Source organism: Tenrec ecaudatus, chromosome 1 (assembly GCF_050624435.1).
Source record: "Tenrec ecaudatus isolate mTenEca1 chromosome 1, mTenEca1.hap1, whole genome shotgun sequence".
NCBI classification, from domain to species: domain Eukaryota; kingdom Metazoa; phylum Chordata; class Mammalia; order Afrosoricida; family Tenrecidae; genus Tenrec; species Tenrec ecaudatus.
In genome coordinates this window covers 38,893,372-38,908,363 of record NC_134530.1, presented here as the reverse complement: position 1 = coordinate 38,908,363, position 14,992 = coordinate 38,893,372, and the positions used below count along the sequence as shown (strand labels likewise).

Below are 14,992 nucleotides of genomic sequence, written 5' to 3'. Positions count from 1 at the left end.
GCCCTGTTCCTTGCCCCAGGGCCTTAGCACAGGCGCTTGCCACCCCCACCCCCATCTGGAGGGCCCCAGACCAGCTTCTCCCACGTCCTCAGAGGCCCCGCCCTAGCCGGCCCACTAAGCTAGTGTCCTCTTTCTTCATACCCTCACGCACGTCACGGCCACTTGGCCCAGCTGGATTCTCCTCCAAACAGCTCTCACTCTCTGAATCCACTCACTGGATTCATTTATCGGTGGACATGGTTTTCTGCCACCCTCTCCCCAAAGGAAGCCCCACGACACAGGGCTCTTGACTGACTTGTTGGGGGCTCTGTTCCTAAGAGTGTAAGAAGGGTGGCTGGTACTTGTAACCAACCGACCAACAAACAAACAAGATCGAAAGCCGAATTCACCGCTGTCGCTGGGTCCATGCTGACTCATGGCGACCATCCAGGACAGGGTGGCACTGTCCCTGTGGGATTCCAGGACTGTCACTCTTTACGGGAGGAGGCAGCCTCATCTTCCCCTCACAGAGTGCCTGGTGGTTTTGAACTGCTAACAGCGTGGCTAGCACTGTGTCAACCGCTACGCCATTGGTAGCAGATGCTCAGCAACTGTGTTGAGGGAACAAATGAACTCAGGCTCTTAAGGAACAGCTGTGCCAGATGTGAGGGCCACCTGGCTGCGACGTGTGCCACCCGTTGATCGCCGCGGTCGATTCAGCTGGTCTGGCTGGCTGGGCTAGACGGGTGTCCCCTTCCTCCCTCACCACTCCATGTGCATCCCTCCTGAAGCTGGGTGCTCGGTTGAAGAAGAGGACAACCTTCCCCGATAGAAGGAGGACCATCCTGCGGTCAAGGGTGGAGGAGTAGCTATGTTCCCCGGCTGGAACCTCCAAACAAGTCTCAGGAGACAGCTGTCCTGGCGAGGGTGGACCAGGAGGTGGCTGCCCCTCTCCATACCCTGGCCCCTTAGCATCGCATTGGCTCTGCCGATCAGTGAGAGGAGCGTTCTCACTCAGGCCTAAGGAACTAGGATGAGACGGGTGAGACAATCGGTGCCTGAAAGCAGTGACCTCAATTTGTTCACAGCAGTTTACGTTCACGTCTGACTGGCTTATGGAATGGTCCCGCCCACAGCGAGTCCTGTGTCCGACCTGGTGGAGCCGGTTGACAGATAAGACCGCCCAGCTAAGAGATAGCATTGGTTCCGGTATCTACTGTGGGCTGGCCTTGGGCCACACCTGCACTAGCACCTGGATTCCACACAAGCCTCTCTTGAGGGAGAACTCTGATTTCCCCCACAGGGACTCCCTGGAGGGCTGCTGAGAAGGACTCAGATTAGTGAAAAAGAAATGTGCAGTGATCGATTGTTGATGTCTGCCATGGCTGCAAATATCAGGGGGTAGTGGTGGCCTGGGACCCACCTGTGGAAAGCGCTCACCTGAGGTGATGGCATTGTCCCTCCTTAAGTTCTCGCCTTCGTTCTTCAGGGATGTGATTTCTGAGTTCCGCTCAGACAGGGTCTGGCATAGCACCTGGCTGTAGCCCTTCTGGAGAGCACTGATCTGTGGGAGGAGGCAACACACAGTCAGGCCTGCCAGGCACAGGGGGACTGCTTCCCAGTTGGCACAGAAGGTCTGAGGGCTGGTCTTGAACTGGGGGGACAGGGAAATCCAACTAGCTAGTGGGAAAGAAAGCACCGGTTCCTTCAGTGACTACCACTAGATAAGCAATCTGAGCACACACTTTATCTTTGTGCCCACAAAAGCACTCAGGTCCGGCTGCTGCTGGGCACGCCTGACTCCCTAACGCACACTGCAGCCGCATTGCAGCCCCCGGTCCAACAACACGGATCTGAGACAAAGCCAAGTTCAAGAGAGGGGAACCGGTGATAGGATGAATGTGGCTGTTGCCCCAAAGGCTAGAGGTTCAAGTCCGCAGAGCGTTGCTCCAGAAAAAAGTTGAAAAAGCAAACACGGAAAACCATGGGGCCACTCAAATACCCACGGGGTCACCACGAGTCTCCGAGGCAACTCTGAAAGAACTGGGTCAGGACAGTAACAGGAGCTTCTATCACACAGAAGGGGCCTTAATGGCCCAATGGCTAAGGGCTCAGCTGCTCACTGAACGGGTGGTGGTTTCTACACATCCCGCAGCTCTGTGGAAGAAACACCTGCTCATCTGCTTCTATAAAGGTTACACCCAGTCTGAAAACAAGCAGCCAGCTCAGCGAGGTGTCAACTAAGTTCTCCCGGAAGACTCCCAGCCCTGTGTGATCTGTGGATTGTAAAAAATAAAATCCCAGTCCAGAGGAGGGAACTGCATCAGAGCTTACATTCCGAGCACCTGCTTTGCAGAAGGCTGTGGAAGGCCCACATCCATTTTGGTTGGTGCCCTGTGGTCATTGACCAGGAGTGAGAATAGTCTTGCTCTCGGACAGAAAGTGGGTGAATGCAGACATAGTTAGGTTCAAATTCACCACCGTATCAAGTGTTCTGCCTTTTCACGCCCACGGAACATTTATTGTAGTGTTTGTTATTTTCTACTTTCCAGTTGAGGTTTGTCTCAGTTATTGTTGTTGTTGCTTGGAATGGTTAGTTAGTTAGTCAGTTTTTCCCTCTGTCTCTGCCATCCAGGATAGGCAAATCCACAGACAGTCCCTGGGTGGATAGCTTCCTGCTGTCATGGCAGAGGATGTCAGTGGGAAGTGGGAGTGATCAGAATGGCATGTTCTGAAATTGTGGGGATAGCTGCACAATTCTCTTGTGAAACGTTTAAACAACTGAATTGTATCATGTGTGAATTATGTCAATAAAACTTAACAAGTTGAAAATATTAAATCCCCCCCTGAAAAAAAATTCAACCCTAGGCAGCCCTGTGAGGCAGTTCTACTCTGTCACATGGGGTTGCTATGCATCTAAATAAACGGACCCCGTGACATCCAACAACACAGCTCACAGGACTCTCTAGAGCAGTGGTTCTCAACCTTCCTCATGCCGCAACCCTTTCATACCGTTCCTCACATTGTGGTGATCCCCCCCCACCACAAAATTATTTTCATTGCTACTTCATCACTGTCATTTTGCTACTGTTATGAATCGGGCGGCCCCTGTGAGAGGGTCGTTCAACCCCCAAGGGGTCGCGACCCACAGGTTGAGAACCACTGCCACTTGCACATGCTACTTCTTCCAGAGATCTTCCCAGCATCCCATGGGAAACATGGATTTCCAGGTGAGGGAAGCAGGGCTCAGAGAGGCCAGGCCACTTGCTCAGACTCCGTTAGTCCACCCAGTCTCCAGCTGCCTGGTTCCCTTTCCTCCCACCTGAGCACGTGGCTTTGGGCAGTGACATGGAAGCCAGAGGCTGGGAAGCCTGGCACAGATACGGCTGCCAGACCACTACCCCTGGTCTGTCTCTGCCTCTGACGGGCTGAGATTGCGTGGGGAGAGGGGTGCCGCCTTCTGCCCCATTCTCTGACTGCTGGTGGCGTTGGTTGTGTTGAGTCAGCCCCCCATGCTTGGAGACCCCAGGCGCAGTGGAAGAGAATGCTGCCTGGCTCTGTATCATTCTTACGATTGGTTGCTAACTGGACCGCTGTGATTGATCGGGTTCTCGCTGGCAACCTTTAAGAAGTAGGTCGCCAGGCCTTTCTCCCTAGTCTCTTTTGGCCAGGAAGTTCCACTCAAACCTGTTCAACCAGTCAGTAGCGCCATGCAAGCCTCCACTGGCGGATTTGGGTTGGCTATGCAGGAGGTGTGTGAGCCAGGAACCAAAACCGGTTTCCTGCGTGGAGGGTGGGAGTCCTCTCGGCAAGCCCCAGCTGTTAAAGTCACGCCGTGCCACTGAGTGAGGTCTGACTCACAGCCAGTCCCTGTCAGAGGGTCCTGGGCTGTGTCCTCAGCGGGGTGAGATCTCTGTGCAGCTGCTGGGTGGGCTGGAAGCCCCAACCTTTTAGTTGTGCTGTCAACATAAACAACAGCAACAGCTAAGACATGCAAACCCACTGCCTTTGAGGTGATCCGGACTCCCACCCGACAGGACAGAGTTGAGCGGCCCGGAATGCTCTCCTGGGCTGTCATTTTTACTGAAGCAGATCGTCTGCCTCAAGGGCCAGCTGGTGGGCTCAAACTGCCACCCTGGTGGTGAGCAGCCGAGCTCTTTAAGCCCGGTACTACCAGGGCTCCTGTTACGTTGCCTGTCGTGTCTTCAACCCGAGCTGGTCCCTGACTGCAAAGCCAGCAAGTCAGAATCACGAGCTCCACGGGAGAAAGACCAGGTTTTCTATTGCGGCAGAGTGACAGTTTCAGGAACCCACGGGAGCAGTTCTCCACTGCCCTTGAGGATCCCCGTGGTCAGAATGGACTAGGTGGCAGGCAGCTTCAGGCAAGTACAAAAACTGATGGCAGCGAGCATCCCTGGAGGGAAGATGCGGCTAAGGACCTGCCGGGCTTTGCCACTAGATGGCGCTCCTGCCTTTGTCGCTGGTTCTGCCCCCACAAACCCGGTGGTTCTTGGCTTAACAGAGACATCCACGTTTGAGATGTGTGCCGCTGATTTCATGCATCACGGTCACTCAGCCTGATGACACTTGGCCCTGATACACCTGGTCTTATCTCGGGAAATCTGGAGACACTGGGGAGGTTGGGGGACGGGTGCTATGGTAGAACAGGATGGGATTTGTGTCTCTCTACTTCCTTACCTTACACACACACACACACACACACACACACACACACACACACACACACACTTCTATTCTTTGGAAAATCTGAATGAACAAAAAGAGTCTCTCACCTCCTACTGTTCTCTGGGTGGGAATGCAACTTCCCACCCAAGGATCTTTAAAGAGTGCTTTTAGCTGCTGTCAGCTCAGCGCACCGTCATTTCAGAGGCCCACCCAGCAGTGGAAACATGCGTGTCCTGCTGCGCCCCCTTGCCTCCTCCCCGGAGGGGCTCCCCTGCTTTCTGACAGCAGAGAGAACACATTTCAATCCAAGCCTCGGGGCTGCAGCACCGCAGATTGTGGGGAAACCCCACATGGTCCTCCACCCTCTGCACGGCTGTCAGGACCAGAATAAACGTCAGAGTCCACCACCGGCCTCAGGCCCGCGGTGCTGACTGCTGCAGACGGTGTGCGCCGGCTCGGGGGACAGCTAATAGCGCTCGGAGGAGTACTGGCTTCAATAAATAATTTGGCTGCTGGTAATAATAAAATCCTAATAATCACTTCAAGGTAATCATTGGGCTGCAAGGTAATCATGACTTAGGGAGGCGGTACCGTGCACCCGGAGGCAGGGTCTTATCATGGTTTTGTGGCAGATCAAAGGGCATTGAGAACAAATCTTTACACACACACACACATATACATACACACACACACACACACACACACTTTCCAGGGATGGGGAGGAGTGTGTCAAGTCATCAGAGTGATCGGTCAATCGGCTTCCTTCTGAGTGCGTGCTCTGCTGCCAAGTGAACATGTGAACACGTAAGGGCCAACGCTGCAAGCAGATAGAACCTGATCTGGGTCTAAACCCAGGGCGGCCAGGTTTAGCTGCACCTTGCAGTTATTGCGTGAAGACCCAGAGGGAGCTAACCGCATGATGCACCAGAGTCTTGCCATCTAAGGAACGCCCTTGGAAGGAGCCCAGGGCTGCTCCTCCTTAGAAGCCTTCCCGTAAAGATGGCAGTCACAGGGCCCAGTGGGACAGCTCTCCTCTGACCTAAAGGACCACTGGGGTCAGATCAATGCACTTGATGGCACCCAATGACAATTCTTTCAGATAAAAAAACAACGTGACAGAAACAAGTAGCTACTTTAAACAATGCTCAAATCGTGAGGCTCGGACACAGACTCCTGGGAGTGGAGGTGGTTCTGTACCCTTAACCCCAGACCCGGATGAGGTGCTTTTGCTCAGCAAGGCTCTGGAATGGGAGCCCCGTGCAGCTGTGAGAGAGGGATCGGCTCTCTCATCACCGCGGGAGTCACATGCCAGGCAGCTGTGCAGCCGCGGTGCCTGCGACTCCCATTGCCCGCGGGCAGGTATTCATTCGTCTATTGCTGATTTTCAGTGTGTCTCGGGATTAGCCAGGGTCACATGCACCTGGCTCCGTGCTGAGTCTTCAGAGCCAGAAAAGGGAATGGCGGGGTGGTGGTGGTGGTGGGGTGTGTGTGTGTAGCAGGGGGGTGGGCACTCAGAAAACAGTTGTTTATTTGAATGAATGAGTGAGCCCATAAAGGAGCAAACGAAGGAGCAGACAAGGTCCTGCTAGAGTTCTGAAAAGCAACTGGACCCTGTCCCTCCTGGAGTTTATAGCCTCAGAGTCTCCTGGGCTCACTACCCACCACTCCATTCCTTTCCTACGACACCCTGTGCGGGGTTGAGCCCATGGGCCTAGAGCCAGAGGTGGGAGGGAGAGGCAGCGAGCAGGAGACCAAAGACAGAGGCCCAAGCATGGCCACGATTTAGCATCACACGTTAAAAAAAATCAAACAAACAAACAAACCGACAACCCACTGCCTTCAGCTTCGGGCTCCTAGCGACCCTCTCGTACAGAGTAGAACTGTGCAACGGGGTTCCCCAGGCTGCTGATTGCTACAGACGCCGAGTGCCATCTCTCTCCCTCAAGGCAGAGCAGCCAGTGGCTTCAAACTACCAACCTTCCCATTAGCCGCCAAATATGTTATCCACTGTGTTACCAGGGCCCCTAGCATTTTTCAGAGAGGCCAGCTTTCCCCAGTGGTCAGTGTCTTGTTTATTGTTCTTGTTGACACAGCATCTATGAACAGCATCGTTTATAAACAACACCGATTTTAAAACAGTCCCCCTTTTTAAAACAAGGGAATTTGGATCTGGTTTCAGGAGCAAGGACTAGGGTGACGAAAAGATCCAGGTGGGGGATTGGCAATGAATGACACCCTGAGTGAGCCAGGCACTCCCTGCCCTTGGGATTTGGGGACTGGCCTCTCTTCGAGACACTGGGACTTTGCTTCTCCCTTGGGGCTGGTGCTGAGTGGGTGTGGCGGCAGGGACACAGGAGTGATGTACCGGGGAGGAAATAGAAAGTGGCTGTGAGAGTAAGGGGTCTGCCACAAGGCAGAGCTGAGTTCAAATCCAACCACTGCCTTTAACTTGCTGTGCAAGCTGTAACGAGTTGCCGCGTGTCTCTGAGCCTGCTGCAGCCTGTCTGAGGGCTGTGAGGTTTCAGTGAGGGGGTATTTCAAATACCAGCAGGCTCCGGTTTGGGTGGAGCTTCCAGATTAAGGCAGACTAGGAAGAAAGGCCTGGGAGTCTATGTCTGACCAGGAGCCACTGAACACTCACAATCACAGCAGGACGCTGCACAGCATGCTTGCTTTGGACATGTCGGCGGGAAGCAGCAGCCATCTCAGGAGGTCGCCGTGTTTGGGGAAGTCGAACCATCGAGGCCAGGGAGACCCTCTGTGATGGATCTACTGAGACCACAGATGTGAGGGTCAAAAAAAAAAAAAAAGGATGGGTGCAGATACGCTGGCGATTGCCAGGAAGGTACCAGCCTGGACAACGGTGCCCACCTGGCAGCCACAAGTCAGAAGGGTCATGAGCAGCTAACACCAGCTGTTCTACTGGGCCGGGAGCAGGCGGGCTTGTTTCCTGGCCCAGCAGGCTCGCTGTGGGAGTGCCCAGGCCCGGTGGCTCTGAGGACACGGGGACCTTGTTTCTGTACTATACCTGGCCCTTCAAGCTCTCGATCTCTTTCTGGTTGGTGTTGGCGGCCTCCTGGGGAGCCAGAGGCGTCTGCGGCAGGGCCCGCTGCTCAGGGGGGGCGGCGGCAGCGGCAGTGGGGGCGGCGGCTGTGCAGGACAGCTTCTGAGTCATCTCAGCCACTTCGTTCTGCAGGTTGGCGATCACGGTGTCTTTGTATCGGGATTCAATTTCAAAGTCCGAGAGGCGGCTGACTTCTTTCCCGAGCAGCAGAATGATCTCATCCTAGTGGAAAGGAGAGGGCACGTTTACTGGGTGTGGGGCACCCCAGGGGGGCAGGGAGGGACCAGGCACACTCCCCAGGCGGTCTGCCACTCGGAGAACCCTCACCGAGACGGGAGTTGGGCTACAATTCTGTATGTGGCTGTGGCTCCCGAGGTGGCGTCGAGTGGCCCAAATGATTAAACACTTGTCTACTAACGGAAAGGTCGGCAGTTGGACCCCCCTGGAAGCACCTGCGTCTGAAGAAGTCACAGCCTTGGAAATCCCTGGGCGACATTCCACCCTCGACGTGACTTCCACAGCATCGGGCTCTGCATCGATTCTGACACACGGTGACCCTCACCCCCATGTGTTACAGAGCAAAACGGCTCCATGGGTTTTCTTCATGGAAGCGGATTGCCAGGTATTTCTGCCATGTGCTGCTGGGTGGCTTCAAACCCCCCACCTTCCGGAGAGTGACCCTGTCGGACAGAGGGGATCTGCTCCACAGGGCTTCGGATGCTGTCGGTCTTTGCAGACACACACTGCCACATCCTCCCCCACCGGACAGCTGGTGGGTTTGAACTACTGATCTTCCTGGTTAACTGCCCACTGAGACACCAGGGCTCCTTTTAAGGCTTGTCCCCCACAAAAAGCCTCCAAACTCACTGCCATCACATGGAAGCTGACTCAGAGCGACCCTACAGGTCAGCGTGGGTCTCCAAGACTGTAACTCTATGGGGGGGGGGAACGACCAGTTGGGGGTTTCAGATGGCTGACCTGGCAGTGAGCATCCCCACCTGTGGCCACACCTGCACCAGGGCTCCCCTTTCGATTGGTTATAGATGAGCACTTGAGTGTGAGCCCTTTGCCCCACATGGGAATCCACGCAGGCAGCCTCAGCTCTCTACAGCAGTGTGGCTGGTGGGTTCGAACAGCCCACCTTTCAGCTCTCAGCGCAATGCTGGGTGCTTGCTTACACCTCACAGACATTGAAATGCACCTGTCCCCTACAGTGATACTTTTCACACAGGAATAACCAGCCCACTGGGGAACTTCTGTTTCCAGACACTTGATTCACAGACATTTTGGAATTAACGTGCTGGACCTCTATCTGGGCACTGGAGACCTAGGCAAGGTAATTAGCAAAAAGCAAAAAGGCGGAGGGAAGAGTTTCCCTGAGCACATCCTGACTCTAGTGGGGACGATTTTCAGATTTGAAAAACAAAATTTAAAACATTTTCTAAATTCTGAAATCTCTCGTTTCCTCTTTCTTCTCTCCGGGTCCCCCCCCCTGCTGCTTCGATCAAACAGGCCGGAGGGTAAATGAGAGAGCAGCGGCCATTGAGGATTGCTGGGGTGGACTCGCGTCAACTCCACGTTGGAGAAACAGAGAACGTTTTCGCCCAGACCAGACCCACAGGCTTCAGAGGTCACCATACAATGTCAGGAAGCTTAGAGACAGGAAGTCTTCAGATGGTCTCTCCTAAGCAGCTACGGCATATCTTTCCTTTTAAAAAAGATGTATTTATTGGGGGCTCTTACAGCTCTTATCACAATCCATACATATATCCATTGCATCAAACATATCTGTTTTCATCATCTCTTTCAAAACATTTTCTTTCCATTTGTGCCCTTGGTATCAGCTCCTCATTTTCCCCTCCCCCACCTCTCTCTCTCATGTCCCCTTGATAATTTATAAATTATTTTTCCCCCTGTCTTATACCAACCATTGTCTCTTTTCACTTACCTTTCTGCTGTCCTGTCCTCTGGGAGGGGGGCCACATGTCGATTATTGGGATCAGATCCCCCTCCCCACTCCCTTCTCTTAACCTCCTAGTATCGCTGCTTCCCTTACTGGTCCTGAGGGGTTTATCTGTCCTGGATTTCCTGCGTTGTGAGCTCTTCTCTGTACCAGTATGCATGTTCTGGTCTAGCCAGATTTGTAAGCTAGAATTGGAATCATGATAGTTGTGGGGGGGGGGGGGTTAGGAAGCACTAAAGATCTAGAGGAAGGCTGTGTGTTTCGTCCATGCTATACTGCACCCTGACTGGCTCATCTCCTCCTTGTGGCCCTTCTGACAGGGTGTCCAATAGACGACTGATGGGTTTTGGGTCTCCACTTGGCCTTCCCCCTCATATAGCTTTGCAGTTGTTCCCCTTTTAAAAAAATTCATGGAAATCCGCCTAACAAAATGAGCCATTTTAAAGCCGGCAGCTCAGTGGCATTTAATCGGGGTGCCCCGAGTTACAGAGTGCTTCCAGCCCCCAAAGTTAACCCGAAGCCGAGGCAGACCACCTGCTCTGAGAGGCGTCCCTGCTCTCCCAGCGGTTCTCCATTCGTTGCCAGAAGCCCAGTTGGTGGTTTCCAGGTGGGCTCATTACACCGGGGGCCACCAAAGCAGGCCCCTGACCTTTCTTGGCTCCACGAGCGGAGGAAGCACAGGGTCACGTGGGAGCCCATTTAGGGTTTCCCACTGCTGCCAAGTGTCTTTCTTTGAGTCCTGGGGACACCCAAAGGCAAACATGGAAGGGTCAACCTCAAACCGATTCCTGAGCAGCCCTATTCTACACCCTATTGTGAGTTACCTAAAGCCTCAGGCTCAGTCCGCTGTTCATTGAGCATCTACTATGTGATCAGCCAGATGTTTATTGAGTGTCTATGTGCCGGGCCCTGTGCTGGATCTGGAGTACAGGGAAACCTGCAGGGCTGTGCCTCTGTCATTCTGAAGAAGACTCTGGGCCCTTCTGTGGGGAAGTCCATCCCTACCATTGCACATGGTCTTGGTAAGTCTCTTTTTCCTGTCCCACCTCCTCATGTGACCCCCAGCTGGCCAAGTGGAATTTTTTGAGACTTTATATATTGAGTCCAGAGACGTAGAGTCTCCCTCACTTTTGGATCAAAAAACGTTAAATGTACAGCAGCGGTTCTCAACCTGTGGGTCACAGCCCCTTTAGTGGTCGAACAACCCTTTCCTCAAGGGTCACCAATTCTTAACAGTAGCAAAATGTCAGTTATGAAGTAGCAATGAAAGTAATTTTATGGTTGGGGGGTCACCACAACATGAGGAACGGTATGAAAGGGTTACGGTTGTATAGTATAGGTGTGGTGTTGCCTGCAGCCATCTTTTCCATCACTTAGAGCCAGCCTTCTGGGAAAGGCAAACTATCAAGGACTGAGAGTGGAGAGGCTGGTAATGGGAGGGTTCTGATGGCATCGTCTAAGCTCCTGGGTCCAGCCATGCCTGAAGCTAGACTTATCAGTTTCCAGTCACAAGAGGAGTAAAAAACACTCTCCTCTCCTTTCTTCCAGCCGATTTGTTTATTGCCACTTAAGCCCAGAAGAACAGTGGCAGGTCAGGCACTAGTGGCCCATGAATAACCGAAAAGATAAACACGTCTATATTGCATTTCCGGTTTAACATCTGCAGCAGGTTTTTAAATGGCTACAGATTCATGCATGTTTCTGCCGCAATGCAGCAAGCGAAGTCTATTCCCCCGCCTTTTAAATCTGGACTGGCTCTGGGACTTTTAAATCTGGACTGGCTCTGGGATTTCTTCTAAGAGAAGTGATGGAAGTGGCGGATGTCCAGGACACCTACATCAGGACCACTCAGAAACAGGCCCCGGCTCCCAGGCATGCCATTCCTGTGTCTACCTAGAACCCCAGGTGGTTCTGGTCCTTACAGACTTGGAGAATCTCCGCAGGCTTAGGGCCTGATCCTTAAGGAAAGCAAACTATTCGTGGACTCCCTTCAGAATGGTTCCCAGGCTAAATGGGGAGCAACCTACCTGGGTTCCTGCCCGGGCAGCTTGCATTCTTTCCTTGCTATCCCCACTCCTGCTGCGGCATCTAAGCCTCTCTCCTGAACGCGGTCCTCTGGCCGCCACTCTCCCTGCCTCCTTCCGCCCTCACTCAGAGTTGAATGCACTTTCATCTGTAAAGTGAGGGCCATGAAATCATTTGGAGACCAGGGAGACTGAGGCGGTGAAAGTGAAGTTTAAGAAGTTTACGGGGCACAGTCTAGCACACAGTAGGTGCTCTGTAAGGAGCCAGTGGGTGTGGATGCCGTTGCTCTCTGGGATAAAATGAGCAAAGCTTTGATGGAATCTCCTAGGACTAAAGTGGTTTCTTGGAAGCGAGAAGTCCTGGCGGTGCAGGGTTAACTGCTCGACTGCTAACCAAAAGGTCAGCAGTTCGAATCTGCCAGCTGCTCCATGGGAGGAAGATGAGGCAGCGTGCTTCCGCAAAGATGACAGCTTTGGAAACCCAGCGGGAAGTTCCACTCTGTCCTGGAGGGTCGCTATGAGTCAGAATGGTTCAACAGCAGTGGGTTTTTAAAATTCTTTTTTAAGAAGAAACAAAAACAACAGGGAGGGGGTGGGGCACTTCCAAACTTTCAGGCCACAGAGAGAAAACAGTCAAAAGCCCCCCCCCCCCACCTCGCTTCAGTTGCTCTGTCCCTTCAGAGGCCCCTCACCTTGTCCTGCTGGTCCAGGTCCTGGTTGGCAAAAATCTCCCTGGAAGTTCCTGCGCTGGGCAGTCCCTCGGCCTTTGCTGGTCCGGGCAGATCCACAGAGTTGGTCCACACTAACGCACAACATCAACAGGGAGCACAAAACAGGACTGTGAGTTTCCAGGTTCACCTTCAAGTTCATTTCCCCTTTTCACATCTCCTCCAATTTCAAAACGATTAAGTAGCATATATGTCCACTGGAAATCGATGAAAACGTTACAGAAATCTTGCAAAGGGAAAGCCCCGTCCCATTCCTCTCCCCCAGTGCTAAGAGTGCTGTTGTTTGCTGGGCGGGGTCTCTTTCCAGAATTCTTTAATGTCACATGACACTGAACAGAACATTTAGCGAGCTAAGCCTTAGTTTCCACAGGTATAACAGAGTGACACTCATAGTCTCAGTTACAAAGGACTTTTGCAGGAAGTAAGAGGCATCCTTTAGAACAGAGGTTAGCAAACTGCAATCCTGGGCCTGAAACTGGCCCCGTGTTGTTTTTGTAAATAAAACTTTATTGTAACGCGGTTGCTGTCATTTGTGTGTTTCGTAATTGCCAATGGTAGCTTTCAAACTACCTGAGCACTTGCAACAGAGACTGTACGGCCCAGAAAAATAGTTAGTATATGGCTGTTTGCATACAAAGTTTGCTGGCTCCTAATGTAACACTATTATATCACTGAAGTATTGATATCATTTTAAAAGTAAAAATGTGATCTCATTGCAGACATTCTTTTCCAAGTTGCTTTTCTCACTTGGAAAGAGAGCCAGGCACCCTCCCACGTCAGGATGTGGAGAGGTCCCCCGTTCTCTCTAACGTCAGTGCTGTAGCCCCTCGTCCAAAGGCAGCAGAGCTTAGATGGACACGTGATGGACACGCATGCTTCTCTCACGAGTTTTTCTTCTTATTTACCACCCAGTGTTTCAAGAGCTGATTCAGCAACCTCCAAAGGTTCTGGCATTGCTCCGTCCCTATCTCATATCAAATGTATTACAATTTATTCAAATCAACAGCGAATGCATTTGTGGATATACGCTTTGAAAAGGTTTCCAGAATCCTGCATCTGCGAGTCCTTGGCTCCCACTTGCATACTGTGAACTTCCAGCTAACTGTGATTTCTGAAAAACTGGACTATGCGAAGAAGCCTGTGGCATCAGGACTAGAGGAAGACTCTGTAACAACCTACTGTGTATGATGACACAGTCTTGCTGATGGAACGTGAAGAGGACCTGGAACATTTGCTGATGAAAATAAAAAACTTTTGCCTTTATTGTGAATTACACTTCAGGGTAAAAAAACAAACACAAACCCAAATCTTTATTACTTGACCAATAAGCAACATCATATAAAGCGAAGAAAAGAGTGGAGTTGTCAAGGGTTTAATTTTACTTGGGTCCATGATCAAGGTCCATGGAAGCAGCTATCATCAGATTGGGCACATCTGCTTCAAAAGACCTTTCTAAAGGGTCAAAAACCAAAGACATCACATTGAGGACTCAGGCCCACCTGATCCAAGTCCTAGTGTTCCCATTTTCTCCATAGGCATGCAAAAATTACCCAGGGAACAAGGGACGTCAAGGAAGAATGAATGACTTTGAATATGGTATTGATGAATAATATTGAGTATAACACAGACTACAAGTAGAATGCATAAAGATCAATATCCTAGGCATTAGCGAGCTGAAATGGATTGGCAATTACCATGTTGAATCTGGAAATCATATGGTTTACCATGCTGGAAAGTGACAAATTCAAGAGGACTGATGTCCCATTCATCGTCACAAAGGACATTTCAAGATCTACTTTGAAGTACAGTGAGGTCTGTGACAGGATAACATCTACCCACATACAAGGACATCAGTCAACACAACTGTTGTTCACGTTTATGCACCAAACACTAGGATGAACGGTAAATCGGAAAATTCTACCAACTTCTTGAGTCTGAAATTGATCAAACATAAAATCATTATGCACTGATAAATTATTGGTGCTAGAATGTGAACACTGGAAGCAAAGAGGAAGAAATAGGAATTGGAAAACATGACCTTTGTGATAGAAATGAAGATGACCTGATAAAATTTTGCAAGACCAACTACTTCATCACAAATAACTTTTCCCCCAACCACACCAAAGGACTTCACCAGACGGCATACACAGACATCACATTGACGGCATCTGTAGGAAGATGCCGGCGAGAAGCTCAAGATCAGTCGCTCTGTCAGGTTGTCATCCTGTGGTGGCTCCAGCAGCGATGTCAGTAGAGTCAGTCACCCAAAGTGAACAGACTTCCGGATGGAGAACAGACGAAGGAGGAGGATTCGGCTGTCTGCTTCACAGGAATCCGCCACTGAAAACCTCCTGGGTGGAAGCAAAGCGTTGTTGGAGGGAATGCTGGAAGGTGAGGCCCTTGGGTGAGGAGGCGCTCCGAACCTGACTGAGGAGGAGCTGCCTGCTCCCAGTCGGGTCGGCCATGACGAGGAGGACGGAGTAAAGTCTACAGGAATACAGCCCTCAGGACCTGCATTGCTGAGGGGCAAGACTCAAAATGGGAAGAA

General features: G+C 51.7%; 1 protein-coding gene across 1 annotated transcript in view; it reads right to left on the bottom strand.

Annotated features, from left to right (window-relative positions):
• FHAD1 (forkhead associated phosphopeptide binding domain 1) overlaps positions 1-14,992 on the bottom strand; it is a 145,393-nt gene that overhangs the window by 88,456 nt on the left and 41,945 nt on the right. Inside the window, exons 4-6 of the mRNA XM_075561659.1 lie at positions 12,409-12,518; positions 7,694-7,951; positions 1,420-1,543 (exon numbers count right to left, since the gene is read on the bottom strand). Coding sequence (XP_075417774.1) covers positions 1,420-1,543; positions 7,694-7,951; positions 12,409-12,518 — 492 coding nt within the window. The remainder of the gene's footprint in view (positions 1-1,419; positions 1,544-7,693; positions 7,952-12,408; positions 12,519-14,992) is intronic.